Source organism: Podarcis tiliguerta (assembly GCF_965153285.1).
Source record: "Podarcis tiliguerta genome assembly, chromosome: 6".
Lineage (NCBI taxonomy): Eukaryota > Metazoa > Chordata > Lepidosauria > Squamata > Lacertidae > Podarcis > Podarcis tiliguerta.
The window spans coordinates 86,593,717-86,616,625 of NC_139539.1; the positions used below are offsets into that span (position 1 = coordinate 86,593,717).

At 40.0% G+C, this 22,909-nt stretch overlaps 3 protein-coding genes across 7 annotated transcripts in view; 1 reads left to right on the forward strand and 2 right to left on the reverse strand.

Annotated features, from left to right (window-relative positions):
- The window catches only part of FIRRM (FIGNL1 interacting regulator of recombination and mitosis), a gene marked incomplete at its 5' end in the record, with an annotated part of 27,710 nt that extends 22,832 nt beyond the window's left edge, over window positions 1–4,878 (reverse strand). Inside the window, 5 exons of one of the 2 annotated variants that reach the window (XM_083445291.1) lie at window positions 667–807; window positions 1,084–1,188; window positions 2,070–2,158; window positions 3,263–3,387; window positions 4,783–4,878. In XM_083445291.1, coding sequence (XP_083301417.1) covers window positions 667–807; window positions 1,084–1,188; window positions 2,070–2,158; window positions 3,263–3,299 — 372 coding nt within the window. Of the gene's footprint in view, window positions 1–666; window positions 808–1,083; window positions 1,189–2,069; window positions 2,159–3,262; window positions 3,388–4,684 lie in introns of both variants that reach the window. The other variant, XM_083445290.1, reaches the window with a different exon arrangement.
- On the forward strand, window positions 4,864–9,567 carry METTL18 (methyltransferase 18, RPL3 N3(tau)-histidine). 3 transcript variants are annotated; one of them, XM_083445381.1, is made up of 3 exons: window positions 4,864–4,957; window positions 5,771–5,806; window positions 7,782–9,567. In XM_083445381.1, exon 3 carries the CDS (start codon window positions 7,946–7,948, stop codon window positions 9,038–9,040), a length of 1,095 nt encoding a protein of 364 aa, XP_083301507.1. In that variant the 5' UTR covers window positions 4,864–4,957; window positions 5,771–5,806; window positions 7,782–7,945; the 3' UTR covers window positions 9,041–9,567. The 3 variants fall into 3 exon arrangements, with proteins under 3 accessions (XP_083301507.1, XP_083301505.1, XP_083301506.1); XM_083445379.1 differs by having other exon boundaries at window positions 4,947–5,287; XM_083445380.1 differs by lacking the exon at window positions 4,864–4,957 and adding an exon at window positions 4,964–5,201.
- A 7,275-nt stretch (window positions 9,568–16,842) lies between these two features.
- On the reverse strand, window positions 16,843–21,926 carry LOC310679753 (14 kDa phosphohistidine phosphatase-like). 2 transcript variants are annotated; one of them, XM_083445414.1, is made up of 4 exons: window positions 21,897–21,926; window positions 21,593–21,758; window positions 18,207–18,331; window positions 16,843–17,055 (listed from the first exon to the last, which is right to left on the reverse strand). In XM_083445414.1, exons 1-4 carry the CDS (start codon window positions 21,909–21,911, stop codon window positions 16,969–16,971), a joined length of 393 nt encoding a protein of 130 aa, XP_083301540.1. In that variant the 5' UTR covers window positions 21,912–21,926; the 3' UTR covers window positions 16,843–16,968. The 2 variants fall into 2 exon arrangements, with proteins under 2 accessions (XP_083301540.1, XP_083301539.1); XM_083445413.1 differs by lacking the exon at window positions 21,897–21,926 and having other exon boundaries at window positions 21,136–21,649.
- Window positions 21,927–22,909: the final 983 nt, after the last annotated feature.

Below are 22,909 nucleotides of genomic sequence, written 5' to 3' on the forward strand. Positions count from 1 at the left end.
AATATCTATTAACTCAGTTGGTTATAGTGTGGCGCTGACAATGTCAAGGTTGCAGGTTCGATCCCCATATAGGACAGCTGTATATTCCTGTATTGTTGGGGTTGAACTACATGATCCTCAGGGCCCTTTCCACCTCTACAATTCTATGATTCTGTTATGTGAGACACACAATATTTCTGTCTCTTCCACTTACCAATAGTAGGCTTCTAATATCGGTTTTGACAAAATATTCCTGTGATGGCCTGTACTAATTGTCCTGCATCATCAAAATATTGACTTATTTAAGAAATATCCAACCCCCTTCATTTTTATCTACTTTCCCAACTTTTCTGGCTACTTTGGGTTTTTTGCCTTTCCATATAAACTTACCTTTTGCCATTCTTTTTTATAACTGAATTCAATCTAGAGACAAGCAGGTTTTGTAATAGAAATAGGATGATGGGGAGGTATGTTCATTTTTATTATGTTAATTCTTCCTAATAATGAATGATTTGCCTTTTCCCAATTTTTCAGATCTTTCTGAACCAAGTTTCGGCAGAGTGTGATAGTTAAATTACAAATATTGCAGACTTATTGAACTATTTATATTGTAAACCACCCTGTGATCTTCAGATGAAGAGCGGTATAGAAATTTAATTAATAGTACTAGCTATGAAGTTCACCAACCTTGCAGTGTACAAATGTGTTCTTGATTACATGAAGAATGGAAGAGGGAAGACTGTAGACGTGTTCTAAGGGCACAACATCCTGTACAGTACAGATGTGGCGCACAGACCCTGTTAATGCTTCCAACACATGCACCAAAGTCTGTATGACAAAAATATTACTGTAAGCATCAATGGAGGTTATATAAACAACAATTCAACACAAATCAGAAGTGTTAGAGATGTTCAACCTTTGTACAATAGAATCAAACATATGCTCACACATCCTCAAATGATTTACCATGCATATGCTGGTATACTCCCTCCCAAAATACTGCCAACAATGTGGAATATATATATATATATATATATATATATATATATATATATATATAATAGGTATAATTCCTGTTGTTAGTTCTAATTCCAGTAGATTTACCTGCAGATGGTTTCTTAATGTTTCACGTAACTCTACATTGTGGCTTGTTACACTTGTGGCTTGGTGGGATAATTCATATATCAAAAGATCAAATAATTGTACGGTCTGTTAGGAAAAAAAGCAGATTTCAATTAAAATAATATCCACAGAAAACCCAGTATTGGTATTCTATATATTAAATGCAACCAAATTGCACAGCATTGTCATATGTTGGGATGGTTATTATTAACTTCGATGGCTTTTAAGAAGTACAAGAGAAAATCTGGGAGTACAGTGTGATTAGCCATGGCAGTCAAATACAGAACCTCCATTTAAAGAGATAACAGACAATCCTGGAAAAATCCAAATTCACAATGCCTTGCAAATCTTCTGAGATACCTGAGCATCTTTTCAATCTTGCTTAATTCTTCTTCTTCCATAATCTAACCACCCAGAGAAGCATTGAAAAATCCATTATGTTTATAATGACACCATCCTATGAGCAGTGACTAAATAAATAACCACAGAATGGAGGTTTTGTAATTATTTTGACATTTCGTCTAAACCAGAAGTGCAACAATTTTTGGATCTGGCAATCATACCCTTTTTCTTCATTAGTTAACAAAAACCCCAGATTCTGAAGTTTATTTTTATAGATAGCTGAGGTAAACTCAGAATGCAGATTGAGGCCTTTTTGTTAACTTAAACAAGCCAATGCTAAACTGTTACCTAAGTGCCAAATCATTTATCAACCATTTTATAGACCCATTTTCTCAACTAAAATGGGGGAAACAGTGGTAAAAGCTACTATCTGTTAGCACCGCTCTTCAAAGCAAACTGCTCACTGACACAAGCCAAGCTCCCATTAAAACAAGTAAATAAAAAATGTATCTTAAAAAATGACATGCTTCTAGAAGACGAGCTCAAGCATATAAATAACAGTACGCAAGTGTGAATACTCAGCAGTCCTTAACACACACACTTGCTGGTTCAAAATAGTGTCATACCTTAGGTAATATTTTAGAGAAAAATGCTTGCTCCAGCTCAGAAAGATTGATGCGGGGTAGAAACTGCTCTGTCAAGATCCTTAAGACACCTGGGAATGAAAAAATTTAAGAAAGTAAACCCACAATACTAAAAGGGGGAAGTCATTCTCTTTTCTTTCTTTTTTTTAAAAAGACCCATTAAAAAAACACATTTATTTAATATTAAAACAAATCGTTAATTCCCCACAAAATCAAGAGTTACACTAGTTTCATCAACTGCCATAATACAGTGGTGCCTCGCAAGACAAAATTAATTTGTTCTGCGAGTTTTTTCGTCTTGTGAATTTTTCTTCTTGCGAAGCACGGTTTCCCATAGGAAATGCATTGACAGTTTCCCATAGGAATGCATTGATGGTTTTAAGAAAAAGGCGCAAGACGTTTTCGTCTTGCGAAGCAAGCCCATAGGGAAATTCGTCTTGCGAAGCAACTCAAAGAACAAAAAACTCTTTCGTCTTGCGAGTTTTTCGTCTTGCGAGGCATTCGTCTTGCGAGGTACCACTGTACTCCATTCTCATTATTTTGCGGCATTTGTTTGCACAAAGCCTTGTCTGTACATACTCAACATTGTGAGAACTGAAACTATAGCCATAGATCTTTATAGCTTGTAAAAAGAGAGTAAAGGTATCAAAGATGGACCCAAGTATCAAGCAGTTTCCGAACACCTACAAGCAATAACTGCTGGTTTCTGGTGCAGAAGGATTGTGGTGGGAAACTAGGAAAAAAGTTGTAGGTGCCAAACCAAGTCCGTTACCCTGCTCCCCAGCATGACATAACAAAACTGTGTCATGCAACTTTGGTGGGGCTTCTTCATTGGGGCAAAACTCCTAACTAACCAAGAGGCACAATTTCAGTGCATTTTGCCAACCAAGGTGGATGTGACTAAGCCGCATCCCATGTTCATGTCTGAAGGAGACATTTCCTGTACAATCACCACCGAAACAGGGAAGTAAATCCAATGTTTTTTCCCCTAAAACAAATGTTTAGGGGTACTCTTTTTGACTCAATAAAATCACCATTTTATAGTGCAAATCGGGGAAAATAAATACAGTAAATGGACAAAAGTACAAAGATTCACAAAATGTTTAGGGGTATGCATACCCCCAGAAAAAAAGCACTGAGTAAATCTAACTGAAGTTTGCACAGCATTTACTTACCGATACGCTGGGTCCAGCTATCAGATGTCTGATACATAGAGTACAAATACTAAGGGAAAACTGCATACTTATGCTGGCAGATAAAAGGCTGGCTCAAAACTAGTCTTTTATCAACTTTCGCTCTGCTGCGAGGGAACGAAGGTACTTGTTGAATTTGCACGCCACGCCAATGGCTTTGTTTCCTATTGCGTTCCAACTGTACAGAATGGCACTATACTCAAAAGTTGTTGCTGTTATTAACTAAATTTATACAGATAGATTAGATATAGATATATAGTAGTAGTAGTCGTAAAAATAATTTATTACAGTGGTACCTCAGGTGAAGTACTTAATTTGTTCCGGAGGTCCGTTCTTAACCTGAAACTGTTCTTAACCTGAAGCACCACTTTAGCTAATGGGGCCTCCTGCTGCTGCCGTGCCACCAGAGCACGATTTCTGTTCTCATCCTGAAGCAAAGTTCTTAACCCGAGGTAATATTTCTGGGTTAGCGGAGTCTGTAACCTGAAGCGTATGTAACCTGAAGCATATGTAACCTGAGGTACCACTGTATTTATACCCCACCCATCTGGCTATATAGATATGGAGAGAGAGAGATATTGCCCTTCATCCCGAAAAACACAGGGCAGCTTTGTAGTATTAAAAAAACCACACAAGGTAACAAAACACAGCACTCCAGGAGGATGTTGGGTCTGAAAGGGTGCAGTAGTGACCTTGAGCATTTTCCTTGGGGTCAGATTCTTGGATTTTTAAACTACTATTTTTAAGTGATTGCCTCCCCCCTTTACGCTTATATGCTGTTCTTATTTCTAGCCTGAGTCTTAAAAGGGCAGGGTAGTGACTTTGAGCATTTTCCTTGGAGTCATATTTTGGATTTTTTTAATTATTATTTTTAAGCGATTGCCTTCCCCCCCTCCCCCTTTACGTTTTCAAGCTGTTCTTATTTCTGAGTCTTAAAAGGGCCCGGTAGTGACCTTGAGCATTTTCCTTGGGCGTCATATTTTGGATTTATTTTTTTAAGTGATTGCCTTCCAACCCCCCCCCCCCCGCTTTACATTTTCAAGCCATTTAAGGAAGCTTTTAATGTTTAACAGACTATTATATTTTAATATTTTGTTGGAAGCCGCCCAGAGCGGCTGGGGAAACCCAGCCAGATGGGCGGGGTATAAATATAATAATAATAATAATAATAATAATAATAATAATAAAAAATATTATTTCTAACCTGAGTCGCGGGGTGGGGGGACTGCGGGGTAGAAATACATTAAATACATTAAGAAAGGATGAGGGAGATGCCCACGGGAGTCCCGGGCCACAAGGAGGGATGGAAGGACCCCACAGATTATGGTGGGTGGGATGAGGGGGTCTTTCACACACACAGAGAGAGACACGCTCTCCGCTTCTTCCCCGCCAAGAAAGGATATAATGAGGCGGGGCAAGGCCGTGGGTAGCTGGCCGAGGCCCAGCTCCTCGGCCCGGCCCTCCACCTCCGACAGCGGCGGCGGCAGCGTCTCGGGCTCCACCTGCGACATGATGGCGGCGGCGGCGGCCTGGGATTCCCCTCAGGCGGCGGCGGCGGCTTCGAAGATTCCCCTCAGGCGGCAGCGACGGCGCCGCTCGAATCCGGCGCCCTGGAAGCGGAGGTCCAGCCCCTTTCTCGGCATCCCGTCAAGCCTCGCGAGGAAGGAAGGAAGGAAGGCGGGGACGACGGCGGCGGAGAGGGCCGCGCGCGTGTGGAGCTGAGGCGGCAGCGGAGCCACGCAAGGCCGGCGGGGAAAGAGGCGCCTGGGAGAAATTCCGACGGGGCAGGCCTCGCCCCAAAGCCCGCTTTCCCGGCGCTGCGAGTCTTCCTCTTCCTTTTTTAAAATAAAAGTCCAACTTGCTGGGTCCAGGCTGCGAACGACGACTGGCAAGCCCACCCGAGCCTCCAGTTGCCAAAATGGTTGTAAGGGGTGGGAAATGAACAGCACAAAACCTCAGTTTCACGTCCTTGCCTTTTGGTTGCTTTCTGTGCCCGCCTGAGAAAAGGTTATTTCGCCCCTTGCTTAGAGCTTTTCCTAGAAAAGAGCTCGCTAGAAAGAGGAATACTGTATGCATTTCCTAACTAAGGTGCAGCTGTGGCTGTAAGATATCTATATCCATATATAGATAGAATTTTGTATTTATGATTTTCAGTTATATGCATTTGCATAATTTTACTGTCCTAACATTTCGACCCTCGACTTCCTCCTCTTCTGCGGTTCCTTACATTTATTCATTTTTACATTTCCGGTGCACTCCAAATTAACTTGTTCATTTATTCCTCCGCTTTAAATATACAGTACGCTCTTAGGAAACTGCAGGTCATTACAACATGTGAGATATAAATGTTATATACATTTCAATAATACAATCCTAACATTTTGACCATTGACTTCCCCTTTCTGCTGTTCCTGAAATTTATTTATTTTTACATTTCCGGTGTATTCCAAATTAACTTGTTCATTTATTCCTCTGCTTTATTCCTCTTAGGAAACTGCAGGTCATTTCGAGGTGTGAGATATAAATGTAAGTGTGTTTTCACATGCATGGCATGTATCTAGTCTATTTCATATTCACGTAATAATAATTCTAACGTATGGATTTGCTCCAAAAAGGGAAGCTCTTCAAAATATAGAAGATAATTGATCCGCTTTGCGTATTATTCTATATCTCAACTTTTGCAGGGGCTTTCCTGGATTTCAGACAAAGGTGTATTAACAGTATTAACACCTTGGCATGTCTGAGATTTGAACTTGAGACCTTCTGTATGCAAAGCTTGTGCTGAAACCCCTGAGCTACACTCATCCCTCTACCCCCCCCCCTTAAGTTCAAAGTCAAGAGGTGCTGTGTTTTAGCTGGCCCAACTTTCGAACTCGCACCACTCCTTAGTTGGCAAGAAATAATAGCTTCATCAACTCTGAATCTCAAAAATTGGAAAAAGGATTTCCAGATAGGGATTCTAGGTTGACTCAGGCCCTGAAATGCAGGGGGCGTATCTGGGAATTAAGAAGGTGGTGCCTTGCAGATAAAGGATTGGGAGCACAGCCCTGCAAGAGAAGGCTTTGGTGACATGGTGTGAAGCCCCTGGAGAGGGTGCAAAGAATCTGGCTGAACTTTGAAAGGTTTGGGCAGAGTCTCGGTCACGGAACCCACAAACATATTTCTTCTCAGACTTGGATTGTTAGGGGAACCAAGAGTTGCTCACAGTTCTTTTCCACCTCGCTGATGAAACAAACAAGTTAGACAAACCAGAAGACAGAAACATTTGTGGGGTTTGGGGTTTTTTTTTGCAATTGGGGTGTATGTAAGAGTATTTTCACATAGTTTTAAAGATGCTGGTGAAGAATGTGGTCACAAACTGATGCCAAATGGGTTAACAGCATACTTAATACTGCTCTTTGCTGTCCGCATAAGCTGAAACGTAATACAGTGGTGCCTCGCAAGACAAAATTAATTCGTTCTGCGAGTCTCTTCGTCTAGCGGTTTTTTCGTCTTGCGAAGCAACCCTATTAGCGGTTTAGCGCTATTAGCGGTTTAGCAGCTATTAAAGGCTTAAGGGATTAGCGGATTAGCTGCTAAAAGGCTATTAGCGGTTTAGCGGCTTAGAAAAAGGGGGTGAGGAGCGAAAAAAAATCTCAAGACTCGCAAGACATTTTCGTCTTGCGAAGCAAGCCCATAGGGAAATTCGTCCTGTGAAGCGCATTGAAAAACGGAAAACCCTTTTGTCTAGCGGGTTTTCCGTCTTGCGAGGCATTCGTCTTGCGGGGCACCACTGTACTTCTGAAAGCAAAGGCAACGGATTGAAGTTGGTTTGGACAAACCTGTCCCCACAAAATAAAAGAACATACAGTGGTGCCTCGCAAGACGAAAAGAATCCGTTCCGTGAGTCTCTTCGTCTAGCGGTTTTTTCGTCTTGCGAAGCAAGCCCATTAGCGGATTAGTGCTATTAGCGGTTTAGCGGCTATTAAAAGGCTATTAGCAGTTTAGTGCCTTAGAAAAAGGGCGTGGGGAGCGAAAAAAAACCCCAGGAATCGCAAGGCATTTTCATCTTGCGAAGCAAGCCCATAGCAAATTCGTCCTGCGAAGCACCTCCAAAACGGAAAACCCTTTCGTCTAGCGGGTTTTCTGTCTTGCGAGGCATTCGTCTTGCGGGGCACCACTGTATTCTGTCTATAATAGTTTGTTTGCTTTGAACAGGGCTTCATAAATTCCCTCCCAGCTGGAGGGAGAGCAGCAAAGAGCAGTGTTGGGGACTTTGGGGTACATTTTAACCATCCTCAGCTATCCTATCTCAACATTGTGAAAAACAGTAGTAGTATTTTTATATATAGTAATTGTTTATTAATTTAATTTTGACCTCCCTCACTGGGAGAGCCCAGTGCACCAAACAGGATACACAATATAAAAACAAAGGAAAACATTCTAAAACTCTTAACAATTTTTTTTTAAAATGCTATTATCTCTTTACTCTGTAAACTACATTTCTTTTTTCTTTTTAAAGGAGGCTTTTATTCAAAGAAGTAGTGGAGTCTTCATAGTAGATGATCTCACAGTGAAGACTAGACTGGATCGGAAAACTACCTATCAGCACAGCACAGCCTTTGGAGTGTCTTCACGCTTCATGCTTTGCATATAAACTCTTGATTTTACCTGCTTTACAGGAAAATGGCATTTCAGTTCAACTTCTCTATTGACAGTGCAGCAAAAAACGGAATAGAGGCAGTTGGGAATGGAATGCAGGAATTGGTACAAGAGTCTTTAATCTTTTTGGACAAGCAAGAGAACACTACAGGAAAGAGTAAGGAGATTTCCTCAGAAGAAACAATATTAAACCAGGAGGATTTATCAGAAATCTCTGCTAATGTGGCAGGCAACAGCTTTTTGAGTAAAAGTAGCATTATGCCTAAAGAAGGCTTGTGCCTTAAATGTGCCAAAGAACATAATCTCCCTGAAGATTTCCAGAAATTGTTTAAAAACAAAGTTGTGGGGACCCTCGTTCCAGGCACACGCTATGCAAATATTTCTGTGGTGGAGACAGCACCCTCTGAAAATGCTGTTGGGGAAGACATTGTGTCACAAAGTGTTTCTTCTCATTCTGACCTAATCACAGGTGTCTATGAAGGAGGTCTGAAGATCTGGGAGTGCACCTTTGATCTCATGGATTATTTGTCAGAAGCTGAAATTCAGTTTGCACACAAATTGGTTTTGGACCTTGGCTGTGGGGCCGGGTTGCTGGGAATAGCTGCATTAAAAAGAAATGCTGAACAGGTCCATTTTCAGGATTATAACAGCACTGTGATTGAGGAACTAACCATGCCTAATGTATTGGTCAACTGTGCTAATCAGGGTGATGATGTTGAAGAAAATACTGAGCTTTCTGTAAAACAATGTCCAAAGAAGGACTTTACCCAAGACTTGTTTTCTAAATGCAAATTCTTTTCAGGGGAATGGTCAGAGTTTAGTAATCTTCTATTAAATGGCAGTAAGCCTTTAGCAAAATATGATCTCATACTCACCTCTGAGACTATTTATAATCCAGATTACTATGAGGCTTTTCATGAAACACTTTTAAAATTACTGAGAATAAATGGTTGTGTTTATTTAGCTAGCAAAGCACATTACTTTGGCTGTGGAGGTGGGGTCCACCTTTTTACAAAATTTATTGAGAAGAAAAATGTATTTAAGTCTAGAATTGTTAAAGTTATTGACAAAGGGCTAAAGCGTTTCATTATTGAGCTGGTCTTTAAGAAATCCTGTTAACATGCTCAGTGTGTTAGTAAATACTTCTTTATTGTTGTTTTGCTTTCATGTAGCTCTTACAGTAAATTGCTAGCACATTTTTCTTGATTTATGGTTGTGAATTTGTTCCCTGATCCTATTCTACATCTGCAGAGTCTTTGCTAGAAATTATATTCTTTTTTAAAAAAAACAACCAAAACCAGTTTTGAGATCATTTGTTCTGAATACACAATGCTATTTTGATGTCTGCAAGATCTCTTTTGTTGACTGAACCTGGTCCAACAATTTTTTTGTTTATTTATTGATTGATTTATATCTCACTACATATACTGTACAAAATGTTTACATATTACATATACATTATACTTGTAAATTCACATTTTTCATTTCATTATGTATCAATATTTAGGCATTTATTACTTCTTGTCTTTACCCTGTCTTCCCTCTACCCATGCATGACTTCCTAATTTTTATTTTATAACTTTATTATTGTGATTTTATTCTTGTATCTTAATAATTAAACATACATTCTTTTATATCTGTTTAAATTCACTTTGTGAGATCAGTCTATACATATCAATTAATTTTTGTTGGAGCATCTTTTAATCATGTATTTGTCTACACACCTCCATTCCTGTTTGAGATTTTGGTTAGATTGCATTCTAATTGTTGCCGTCATTTTTGCTAATTCAATCATTTCAAAAAAAATTATGTTGCCAATCTGCCACTGATGGTACATCTTCTGATTTCCAATTTTTAGCAACCAATAACCTAGCAGCAGTGGCTGCATATAGAAAAATTCTCTTCATGTCTTTGGGGATGTCATTTGTTACGATTCCTAAAAGGAATGCCTACAGCTTTTTACCAATTGTTATTCTGAATATTCTTTTCAATTCCTTATGTATATTCCCCCCTCCCAAAAAATTTAATTTTATCACATCCCCACCAGACATGATACAAAGATCCCTCTGATACCTTACATTTCTAACACAAATTCAATGTTAATTTATAAATTTTGGCTAGTTTTACAGGGGTTAAATACCACCTGTAAAACATCTTCATAATATTTCCTTTGATAGTAATACATGTGGTGAAATTAATATCTGATTTCCAAAGTTTTTCCCATTGATCTAATGGAATTGAATATCCGAAATCCTGTCCCCACTTGATCATCTTTGAGTTCCCATTCAAGTAGTAAATTATACATTTTTAATAGATTCTTTTTGCAACTTATTCAAAAGTTCTAGCTGGAATTTTGATTCTTCTTTTTGGAAACCAATTTTATTATCAGAGTTTAATTTATCATATAATTGATGATATTGTAGCCAAGTGGTACAAAACTGTTTAAGTTCTTCATAGGGTTTCAGTTTTAGTTGTCCTTACTCTTTAAGCATTGCTTGTACGTTACTCCTAATTTTTCCATATTATTCTTTTTTATTGATATCATTTCAAGTGGAACTGCCCACCAGGGGGGTTTTGGCTTTAGTAACCTGTGATATTTCCTCCATACTTGGATAAGAGAGCTTCTTATTATATGGTTCATAAATCCTTGATGGACCTCTGTCTTATTATCTAGGAGATATGCATATCTCCCAACAATTTATTTTTTTACCTATTTTGTCTAGATTGACACTGCTTCTACAATAATGTTGTATGCATATGTTCAAATCAAATGAACACATAGATTCATTTTACACAAAGGTAAATCTAACCAGGAGTACCATGCATTTGTAAGTAGAGCTAAATAGTAACAGCTGTCCTATGTGTCCTTTGCCAATGATATTCAAGAGTATGCTAATATTTTTGCTCAAGCTTCTGCTAGAGATGTGGATTCCCCTCACAGCTACAGTTGCCTGGGAAGAAGGGATGGTTGCTAAACTACAGTACTGCTTTATATAGTGAAGATGGAGCTTCAGTGCTTTATGAGCCCCCCTGGGAAAGCATACGTGGAAAAGCTGCAAACAATTTGCAATACTAATAATTGGTTCTTTTTCTTTCCTTTTTACACACAGTCCTGATGGCCTGCATGCATGTGCCATCAGTCCTCTACAGTTCTCAGCATGTTCATTCCCTCTTTCCCAAGGAGCTCTGGGAACTGTAGCTTTGTGAAGGGAATAGAGATTTCTTAACCATACTCAGCATCTTGAACAGACTACAATTCCCAGGATTTTAGGGGGGAAGCCATGACTTTATATAATGATATACGTTCTTTTAATGTATATTGTGGATAGAACCGTAGTGATGGTGGCATTTTCTCCACACCCCCTTTTGATGGGCTTTGGGCAAGACTTAAGCTCCCTTTTTATATTATGCTGGCAGTGTGATTCCTTTTCACATCAGTCCCATTCAGAATGTCGTCGCTCATCAGCCGCAACCAGAATGACCCAGCAGTCAGGTAATGAGAGCTGTTGTTCAGAACCATATGGATGGCCACAGGCTCCCCACCTGAGACAGACCACAAACTAGATTTAAAAACAAAAGTGGAAATAAAACAGGCATCAGCAACTTAAAATCGTAATCTCGTCACAAACTCCAAAGAGAAAAATTAAAGAGTATCGGATGGACTGCAAGAAGATCAAACGCATCCATTCTTAAGGAAATCAGCCCTGAGTGCTCACTGGAAGGACAGATCGTGAAGCTGAGGCTCCAATACTTTGGCCACCTCATGAGAAGAGAAGACTCCCTGGAAAAGACCCTGATGTTGGGAAAGATGGAGGGCACAAGGAGAAGGGGACGACAGAGGATGAGATGGTTGGATGGTGTTCTTGAAGCTACCAGCATAAGTTTGATCAAACTGCGGGAGGCAATGGAGGACAGAAGTGCCTGGCATGCTCTAGTCCATGGGGTCACGAAGAGTCGGACACGACTAAACGGGAATGAATTTATTTTTATCTAAGTAAGACTATTTTAATTATGGAAAACATCTGGGAAAGAAAAATTCAACTAACCAGCCCCATCAGCAGATGCCCTACACAAGGACCCTCGGAGCAGCAAGCAGGAATGCTTACGCAGAAGGGAAGAATGGCATTAAATTTCACGAACTTTCCCATTATCGAATTCAGGGTGTTACATGATTTAACCTTCCATAGTTGTCATTATTTATTTATTAAATTTATATATAAAAGCTGAAAGAAGTATTCAACTACTCAGACATGGCTGCAGGCAGTCAGTCACGTTTGTATTGTTCTTTAACACTGCTCACTATGAATGTGTACATTTGTAATTAGCCTTGCTAGGTGGTTTATAAATAGTTGTACTAAATGCTTATAGCTTGAGCCTGAGAAGTCAAAGGTGGCCGATTACCCAGGTTCCTAGAATTTTAATGCTTGGCATGTAATGGTTAAAAGAAGTACGAAAAAGGTACGCTAAGCTTGCAACTTGCGCACATTTAACTTGTGGGCATTCAGCTTTACGCATGTGGCCAAAATAATAATAATAATAATAATAATAATAAAAGAAAGAAAGAAAGAAAGAAAGAAAGAAAGAAAGAAAGAAAGGGTGGGTTGGGAAAAATTACTGTGTCAATCCCACCCGCCATTTAACCCAATGTGTTTTGACTATACATGATTTTGGCTGTTCCAAATGCAGTCAGTTTTCACTCTACATCTGGCTCAGAGATGCACATTTCTTGGAAGAAAGCCGGCCTGGTTTCATTTTATTTCCAGTAACCAAACAGGACACCGAAGAGGTATAAGCCTTGTTGGAAATCAGCGCAGGAAGGAAGAGGGGCATAGTTCAAATTGGACAAGCATTTGCCTAGTTTAGTCACCTGGGCTGGGGTGTGTTAAGTGTTGATTTGCTGATGGCAGGAATTGGATCTAAATTTAGATCTAAGCAACCACTGAGGCAGTTTAACAGCTACTTTTACAGTTGTCCCAGATAAAGTACTGGAGGCAGACAGCAGGTAGTTGGAAATGCATTTAGTGCTATTATCTGAGAAAAACTTTTTAGAATCCAGTGCGAATGCCTAATCCTACTTTAATTATAACATGAAGAATATATCCAGAATTCAGACTGTTGAAGGATTTTGCATTTTTGCATTTATATTTTTTTAAAATATTTGGATGCCAGTTTCTTGTTCCATTGTTGATGTTCCTTTGAACTGCACTTCAGATGATATGGGCCTTCTGGGCACTCTCAATTTTGCAATTGGGCAGAACAGTCCACTGTTTGCCAAACAGGTATCAAGACATAACAAGCATCTCACATAGCATATAAAACACGGGGAAGCCTATATTGAAACAGCCCCAATACGATAGTATCTTCAAGCCCAATTCAGGGAGAAGAAATACAGTGGTGCCTCGCAAGACGAAAAGAATCCGTTCCGTGAGTCTCTTCGTCTAGCGGTTTTTTTGTCTTGCGAAGCAACCCCATTAGTGGATTAGCGCTATTAGCGGTTTAGCGGCTATTAGCGGCTATTAAAGGCTTAAGGGATTAGCGGATTAGCTGCTAAAAGGCTATTAGCAGCTTAGTGCCTTAGAAAAAGGGGGTGGGGAGCGGAAAAAAATCGCAGCTACTCGCAAGACATTTTCGTCTTGCAAAGCAAGCCCATAGGAAATTCGTTTTGCAAAGCACCTCCAAAACGGAAAACCCTTTCGTCTAGCGGGTTTTCCGTCTTGCGAGGCATTCGTCTTGCGGGGCACCACTGTAATTGAATAAGCTAAACTAAAAGCACATTCAGACAGGAGCCTCATAAACTCTGAATCGAAATAAGTGTTTCAGGAGAAAAGACAAATCCCACCCAGTCATTTTCTACAACCCACTCCTTTTCTATCCACGCTACAAGATCCCAGGTGACTGCACAGTCTGCAGTGGTTTCTGCCATGTCATGGGGGTTTGATAACTGGTTTGATGTGATCAACCCAGCTGGGATAAAGTCATTTCCCAGGGCTTTACTGCTCTTCAGGTTTCTAATTAATACACAGACTTCTTCTACCATAACCGGAGTAAAGTGGAAGTTTTGTCAGCTCTGCAGAGTAATCATCACAAATAGGGGAAATTGTCAGTAAATACTGTTTTAAAATGTTTCTCCCATACTTGGGCTGAAAAAATGCAGCGAGGGTTCCAGGCAAAGTTCCTTTGGTCCCTACTTCAGGTTCCAAACTGTGTTCCTAATTCAATTCTACTTCTGAACACATGTGAATGCCCACTTTCCATCAAAGTGTGGTGGGCTCCCTTGAAATACTGATTTAAAGATTTTGGTATTTGGCCTGGGAAAGGGATTAGTGGCCAGAAGGTAAACAGTGTTTCTGTGCACTCTGGCTTCCGTCATGGTGTTTTGTTTGCCGGAAGTGGTTTAATCCTGCTGGTCACGACCGGGAAAGCTGTCTGTGGACAAACGCTCGCTCCCCCAGCCTGAAAGTGAGATGAGCACCGCAACCCCATAGTTGCCTGTGTCTGGACTTAACCGTCCAGGGGTCCTTTACCTTTTACTTTTATATTTAACCAATGGAGTCAATCAGCTCATGGTCAAAAACTATGGTCTGAAAAGCCTTATCAAAATAGACTGCTTATGTTCTACTACACTGTGGGCTGTATGAACAAGGCAGGGATCAGTTAATTAAATCCTTATTGGTAAATTTACCCAGAAATTCTGATACCTTCTGTCTCAAGTATCTTCTCGAAGGTAAGTCAGATGATATTACCCTAGCCGTGGCAAAATTTCTCGGAGGTAATAAGAAACCAACATGCTCTGGATAAAACATAGTGACTGCCTTAGAATCTTTTCCCTGTATCTGCTGCATTTTGCTTTCAAAGCTGTTTTTTTGTGGGGTTTTGGACCATAATATAGAATGTTTGTGCAATGTTTTCTCCTTTAGCAGCGGAAGGCAAAATTGAGTAGGACGTTCATTAGCAGTACCATCCCAAAGGGGAACCTTTGCCTGTGCCCAACATAAGACAAATTGGGGGGGGGGGGACCCTTTCCCAAAGGTGTGCTTCAACAGAAATAAAGTTGAGGCAGCAATGTGTCTGAATACTAGTAACTATCAGGGGTCCTTTACCTTTTTTACCAGTTGTTGGAAACCACAAGAGGGGAGAGTGCTCTCGTGGTCAGATCTTGCTTGCAGGTTTCCCATGTGCAACTGGTCAACAGCTGTGAAAACAGGATACAGGCCTAGATGGGCCATTGGCCTGATCCAGCAGGTTCTTCTTAAAGTAGTTGCACCATGTTTTCAATCAGCAGTGATGTTCTTACATGCCCTGAGAGTTGAGAGAATGACATGCAGTCCCTAATCTGCCTAGATTGCTTAGATGAAGAACCTGTGGTCCTTCAGATGCTGCTTGATGGACTGCAACACCCATAATCTCTGATCAGTGGCAATGCAGGCTGGGACTGGTAGGAGCTGGGAGTAAAATAACTTCTAGAAATCACAGGTTCCCCACCTCTGCCTTAGAGACTGGAGTAAATTACCGTATTTTTTGCACCATAACACTCACTTTTTTCCTCCTAGAAAGGGGAAATGTCTGTGCGTGTTATGGAGGGAATGCCTACGGGTGGCATGCCCACGGATTTTCCTCCTTTAAAAACTACGTGCGTGTTATGGTCGGGTGCGTGTTATAGAGCGAAAAATACGGTAACCAGAACTCCCTTGTGTACTTGAGGCACAAGAGCTTTGCAAAGTCTACCTTGTGCGACTCCTTCAGGTTCTGAAATGCAGATGAAAAGGGGAAAAGATCAGCTGATTCTATAGGTGAAGTTAATCTTAGGTAGAAATCGACTGCCTGGATTTGGGGGACTTCACCTTGACTGCCAGCATGGACTGCATCTTCAAGACATTATTTTTGGAACGCATCCCCTTTTAGAGTGAATTTTGAAAAATATTTTCTGCAATCCATAAAGTGGCAAAGCATTTGCCCAGACCCATTTTTATTTACGTGGACTTTTAAAAAAATTATCTTGTTCAGCTTTTTACCTTTGAAATGCTTAGATTATTTTAATAAATTATCTTTACTGCTACAAGGCTCTGCTACGAGAGGTTAATTCCACATTCTATCCCTACCCAAACTAGTTCTGGTTCACGTTACTAGGGATTGAACCTATCATAAGTTTTTTAAAAACTGTTTTAGGCTTAATAATTATTGGGCTACTATCTGCACCTTTAAAAAGTATACTGTATTGGTAGCCCTAAGGCCTAAACTAACAAGTAGGGGCAGCCTGTTGAGTTAGATGTGTTCGTGTCCTTTTAAGATGGATTGGTAGTCCCTGAATTTTAGGATGCACGCTTGCCTCAAGGCCTCTCATCATCAATTTGCAAATCCATGAACAGAATTCTTAGGCTTTGACCTAATATGTCCACCATCCCCACTGTAGTCCTTATGCCATTATAAGTCAGAAACTGACCAAGCTTTGCTCCTTGGCTCTTAGTGCCCAGGGGATGTTCTCCCATCCATGATCCTTCTCCCCTCAGTAAGAAATGCAGGGTGAAGTTGGATTCTCGTTCTCTGTCCAAGAAGCATAAAGAATTGTTGATACTGCAGCCACTTGAGCCACAACCTTCCCCCTCTCCCTATCTAATCAAGCAGATAAGGAAAAGTTGATCTCCGCTCTATGATTAATAAAGTTCCACCAACTAGAAAGGGCTTCCACAGGAAAGATGTATACAGAACTCAAGAATCTATTTCACGCCATGAAAGTACTGTACTGTATTCCCATTCACTAAGAGCAGACTAAGCTCTACAGTACGTTGTTTTTAAACTGATCCCACCACTTTGGGTTAGGTTGTGGGTAGGAATTGCCTCTTACAATATTTAAAATGCTTATAGTGGAATTTCACAAGATCAGAAGTACCTTTAAAACGTTTTTTGAATCAAGCACCAACAAATTCACAGTCAAAGTTTTTATTCAGCATTAAGCTAAATACATTACACATTTTGGTGGAAGCTTAGAATTATGTTGAAAAGAACCAAGAACAAACTGACTTTAAATTTGACTGCAAAGCAACGGTTCACTAGTCATCTGAACAACTAATGTCATAATCCTTAAACGTTTTCTTCAGTATTGCCACAGTCATGGAATGATCAGCTTTACCATATGCCTGTAGGAAAGAAGAATGCACAAAAATATTACTCCTAAAGAGAAAATGTGTGTGCTAAAGATTCTTGCTAGAATTTCTAATAATAATAATAATAATAATTTATTATTTATACCCCGTCCATCTGGCTGGGCTTCCCCAGCCACTCTGGGCGACTTCCAAAAAATATATTAAAATACTCTAATACATCAAACATTAAAAGCTTCCCTAAACAGGGCTGCCTTCAGATGTCTTCTAAAAGTCTGGTAGTTGTTGTTCTCTTTGACATCTGGTGGGAGGGCAGACAACATATGATTACCAATCTCATTTTTCATTTAATAAGTACCTAAGTGCACCACATAGTTTGTATCAATTGGGATCTTTTCTCTCTGTTCTCTACCCAAAAGGCCAGATTACTCCCCCCTATGATAGTAAGACATGCTTGGGAAACGAAAAGGAAAATGAGGATGGAAAATCTCTCTTGTGCTTTCTCCAAGAGTAGTGGGGAAAATAAGAGAAGTAAGAATATATAACAGTTCCTACACCATCCTAAATCCATATTAGGCCAATCAAAATTTAACAAAACCGTTTGCAAGCTTTTAAGATCTCCAGAACTCTTCCTGATGCTAGATATTAGAGGTTTTTTTTTTTTTTTTTTTTGGAAGCTCATTTAAAATTGTGGTAAGAATGGCTCTCCCTTGCATGTGAGAAGTCTAGACCTCTTATTAGCAACCTTTAAATAGTCAGTATAGTTGTAGATGCTGGACTTCAGCAAACCAGTCTTGATTGATTCTGTGGCTCTTCTCACAGATCATTTTACTAGCTTGTTTTAGGATGCTGTCACCTGCCCTGAGCTTTTGTAGTAACTTGATTATAAAATTATATTTTCATAGGGATTTATTTTGAAGAATTCAGTATTTTATTCATAAAGCTTTAAAATAATACAAGTAATTTCTTGTTTCCTGTAAAAGTATATTTCTTAGTGGATTATGCAGTGACTGACATTCACATACTAAACAAATATTCAAGTTCTGTCAGTATTATGTAATTCGTAAATTTGTCTGCTTCTTCTCAGAGACCAATATGAAACACAATTTTGTGACATTATCATTAATTACTAGCATATTTGCAAAGTGAATCGTCATATTTAGAAACTGGATGTATACAACACTTACTGGAGAAACACCAGATACATGGATTTTTTTGTCTCTGCTATTGTGCTCAATTTTTCCTCCTCCAAGACACTTGCACATACAGCCCATCTTTTCAATTTCAGAACATATCTTTTCATATATGTGATCTACAAAACAATAATAGTACTAAGAATACCTTATAAAAATAAAGGTGGAAATACCTGAAGTACAAAAATAATTATGCCTCATTTGAACGTTAGCATTTAATACGTTACAGCTGTACAGATTTGGAGCATTTTTAACATGGGTGGTTCAGCCCTAAAGACATCAGGAATTATTACAAAGGTTGGTGCTCCTCATTTTTTCTTATTTATCAATTGAGGGGGAAACCCCCACTAGAATAGAGTTGTACTTGAGCCTGGGAGAACCGCATTTATTATTGGATTTCACTGAATGGCCATGGGCAAGCGTACAGTATTTTATTCTCAGTCCATCTTCTGTAAAATGGCATTAGCAGTGACTTACTTCCTAGGATTATCAGAAGAATAAGGTATGGTTGTAAAGGACTTTTGAATGATTCAAGATGTGTGTTCAATATGGGATTAGTGCTACCCATGCGTTAAGATTTCCACAGTATCTCACTGTCAATACCATCAAAATCCCAGTCTGTAACTCCCTCCCTCCCCAATTTCATCCAAATCTACCCTTTCTACAGGAAGGTTCAGTACATTAAACAAAACCTGTTATTTATGACCCATTTGTGATATCTCGTTGACCCATTTTTACAGTATTACACCCCTATCTAAAAGCACCTTTTCACAAAAAGCACCTTTTTATTGAATGTCCTGGAAGATTGAAATGTTCTCCTACTGGTTTCTCTGTCTTGTGATTCCTGATGTCAGATTGGAATCACAAGACAGAGAAACCAGTAGAACACTTCAATCTCCCAGGACATTCAATACAAGATCACAGAGCAGCTGTCTTATTACAAAAGAATTTCAGAAATAGATGAGAGAAGTTGCTGAATTACAACTTATTACTAAACTGAAAACTATGGAGACCAGGTCTGAATAGAGATATTGGATTCTTGTCTCATTACAGATGCTAAAGCTATTTTTGGTCATCTGCATACTATCCCTTGCTTTTTCCTATACCCATTGAGTCAATCACCCATCTCCTACTACCCTGAGAAATACCCCACCCCACCCTCCCACTATATATAAGGGTCTGGTGACTTCTGTTTCAGTGTATCTGAAGCACACAAAAGCTTATACCCAGAACAAACTTAGTTGGTCTCTAAGGTGCTACTGGACAATTTTTTTATTTATTTCTACTGCTATATGTAATACTCCGGGCAGCGCAACAGGTATATTCAGGCTGGCTCAAAATAAGGAAAAGTATTAGGAGGTTCGGATGGTTCCCCACTCCCCCTTAAAAAAACCATGTTAGGAATATATAGGGGATTGTGAAGGCATCTTAACACTTTAGGGCAGGATTTTCAAACTTTAATAATAATTTATTATTTAAACCCCACCCATCTGGCTGGGTTTCCCTAACTTTATACCTGCACTAGTTCATACTCTTGTACGTGAACCATACATATGGCCTAGTATTTAAGTCTTCTAACTGGGACTACAAAGTTTATATTTCAATTTATTTTGGGATCTCTTCCCCACACTTATAAAAAAAACTATCATACTTCCATTTTCTAGTGTTTGTAGTACCCCGCTGGACTCCAGTGTATCAAATTTCATTTTTCTAGGTGTCGCAGAAGTCCCAACCAAGCTGCTGACAAGTGTATTTATGAGAAGCCCAGCCATGTTCCTTCTTACCACAAGCAAGACAAAGCAACAGAAGAAAGATTGCTGGTGGCAATGCAGACACACGTTCACACGTTTGCATTCTTCTTCCAACAGGCTTTGGGAAACTAACAGATTTTTATTTAAAGGGTGGGCACCATGCCATTTTTATTGTAATTATGTTTGGGGGGGTGGAGCAAAAGAAAATTTGTTGATCTTTTTTGGGGGAAATGTCCCCAAAAAGCACTTCTGAGTTCTCAGGTTAAAAAAAAGAGAGAGGACAATTACAGGGCATGGGCAAAGCCAGGATTTTTGTGTATTTTTAATGATATAAAAATCATTGGCTGCGCCTGTTACACCGTGGGGGGCCCTCAGGCTTTCATTTCGGGGTCAGGCTTGGGGTGGTGGTGGTGCAGAACCTTGTTAATTATTTTTTAGCACCCTTCAGTAATTTTTGACTGGGGCAGCGGCTCTTGGCTACGCCCATATTTGCATGGTTTAATTGGATAAAATCTCTACCTGTGGGTGTTATTTTATTTTGGTGGGTGTTATTCGAGTCTTTCTAACCAAATGTTTCTATATCTGTGTGGCTTTTTTAAACTCCCCCCCCCCCCCATTTCTAGCTGTTATTTTTATCGGTGGTTTATGGAAATCGGGCATAGGCAACCTTTGGCCCTCCAGATGTTTTGGCCTACAACTCCCATGATCCCTAGCTAACAGCAGCAGGGGTCAGGGATGGTGGGAGTTGTAGTCCAAAACATCTGAAGGTCGCCTATGCCTGTTTTAAATTATTGCCCCCCCCCACCTCTCCCTCCCTGCCCAATGTTTCTGTTGTTACTTTTGGTTTAAAAAATGGTTCTTCCCCCCAAAAAAATGTTTCTAGGTATTATTTTTTATCTGTGGGGTTTTTTTTTAATCATTTCCCCTCCCCCGACCTCTTCCCCGCCGCCAAATGTTTCTAGCTATTATTATTATCTGTGGGGTTTTTTTTGTTTTCCCCTTCCCGACCCCCGCCAAATGTTTCTAGCTGTTATTGTTTTATCTGTTAAATAGACCCTAATAACAATTCGCAAAGTGGTGGATTAAGCGAGAGACGCTTATTTCTTATTTTCCAATTTGTGAGCCGCCTGGCCGGGGGGTGCGAAGGCGTCGTGTAAAATCTCATCTCTCACTGTGCAACTCGGCGGAAGCGGTCCCCCTCACGATGTCTCTGCACTCGCCGCCACGGCTTGGGCTGCCGCCGCCGCGGCTTGGGCTGCCAATACGGCCTGGGCTGCAGCCTTGTTGGCCACCACTTTGGCCACCGCCTTGGCCGCTGCCTCCGCGCTGCACCCGCACCAGGATGTACTTGAAACAGCCGTCGGAGTCGATCTCCACCTCGGCCAACTCGCCCGCAAAGCAGCCTGATTTAGGCGGCGACGACGACGCCATGGCCTAGCGTTGCCCAAAGGGAGAGTAGCGAAGGATACCTCCCGCTCCCCACTAGCCCCGCTTGCGCGCAGACAGAAAACGACGAGCGAGGCGAAAACGGCGCCTCTCTTTCCCTCACTCCCCTCAGGAATAGCCTCGCTCGGAACGGAGACAAACGGCCCTCGCAAAACGGCGAGCGCTCATTGGCTCGCGCCTTACCGCGCGAGGCCCTGGTTGGACAGAAAGCGCGCGAAGGGCGGTTAGAAAGACTCGAATTAACGGTCGTCGCCTCTGTGGCGGTTTTTTTGGGCGCGCTCGCGCGCGTGGTTGCCGTTGGCACGTTGGTTTTCTTTAGGTTTTTTGTCATTTTTGAAAAAGAAATTCTCTTTTTTAAAAAAAAAAATTATTTAGTTTTTACAGATTTTGACAGTTTACAAACAATTATCAAACAACCAAAATAAAAAGAGATTCCCGAAGAATTTCCTCAACTTCCTTCCTGCCCTTTGTGGGTCTTTATATTAACCTTTCCCTCATGCATCTTGTCTGTTCATCCAAATCTTTTAAAAGTCCATACGCAAAAAAAATCAACATTAAGCTACAAGTGTCATTCCAATCCTACTAATAATTTCAAGAATCAGAAGAAAGATTCTTCTCACTCTTCTTCAACATTATGCTACAAATGTCATTCCAATCCTACTATTGATTTCAGTTGTTTGCAATGGTTTTTAAGGTAAATTATATTTCCCCCATTCCTTATTGAAATTTTGGTCTTTAAAAAAATTTATATTTTCCAAGTTTATACATTTCACTACTTTTACAATCATTTTGACATTTCAAAACTTGGCTTCCTTCCCCCTCTTTCTGTGGTTCTTTAAATTTATTTTAAATATCTTCTGCATATCCAGATTAACTTAATTTGTTCATTTATTTGTCTTCTTTAAATATATACTCTTAGGAAACTGCAGGTTATTACAATAATCCTGCCAATGTTTTTATCTGCTTACAATTTATCTGTAAATAGTCAATAAACCATTTCCACTTTATTTAAAAAAATGTTATCTTGTTTTCTTATTCTTCCAGTAAGTTTCACCATATCTGCATATCCCATAGGTTTTTGTATCCATTCTTCCTTTGCTGGGACATTTTTCCATTTTTTGTCTTCCTGGTTTCCTTCAGGTCATTTTTTGCCAAATTGGCATAGTCCATCAACTTAGAATCTGCCGTTCTTCTCTGAAGAAGAATGGTTTTGTTTTGTTTTGCTTTGCTTTGCTTTGTTTTGTTTTGTTTTTTGACACTGCAAGCTGCCTTGTGGTCTTTGGGTGAAGGGTGGCGTATAAGACAAATAAATAAATGCATAAATGAATGAATGAATGAATAAGCAAGCTCACAGAACACGTTACCTATTTGGGTATCCTATTCAGTGTGGCACATTTATTTACCTCAAATAGTGCTTAGGGCTTAAAATAAATAAATGAAGGAATGGCTTCCTTCCCCAAAATTTTGAAAGTTTTGCACCATTATGTTACAGAGACCGTA

Coding starts and splice junctions, on each gene's coding strand:
- METTL18 (XM_083445381.1), top strand. CDS start 7,946: ATGGCATTTCAGTTCAACTTCTCTATTGACAGTGCAGCAAAAAACGGA.
- LOC310679753 (XM_083445413.1), bottom strand. CDS start 21,394: ATGGCGTCGTCGTCGCCGCCTAAATCAGGCTGCTTTGCGGGCGAGTTG. Junction 18,332..21,135: donor CGCTTCCGCCGAGTTGCACA/GTGAGAGATGAG, acceptor ATTGTTTTGTAG/ATCACATATATGAAAAGATA. Junction 17,056..18,206: donor ATGTATCTGGTGTTTCTCCA/GTAAGTGTTGTA, acceptor TCTTTCCTACAG/GCATATGGTAAAGCTGATCA.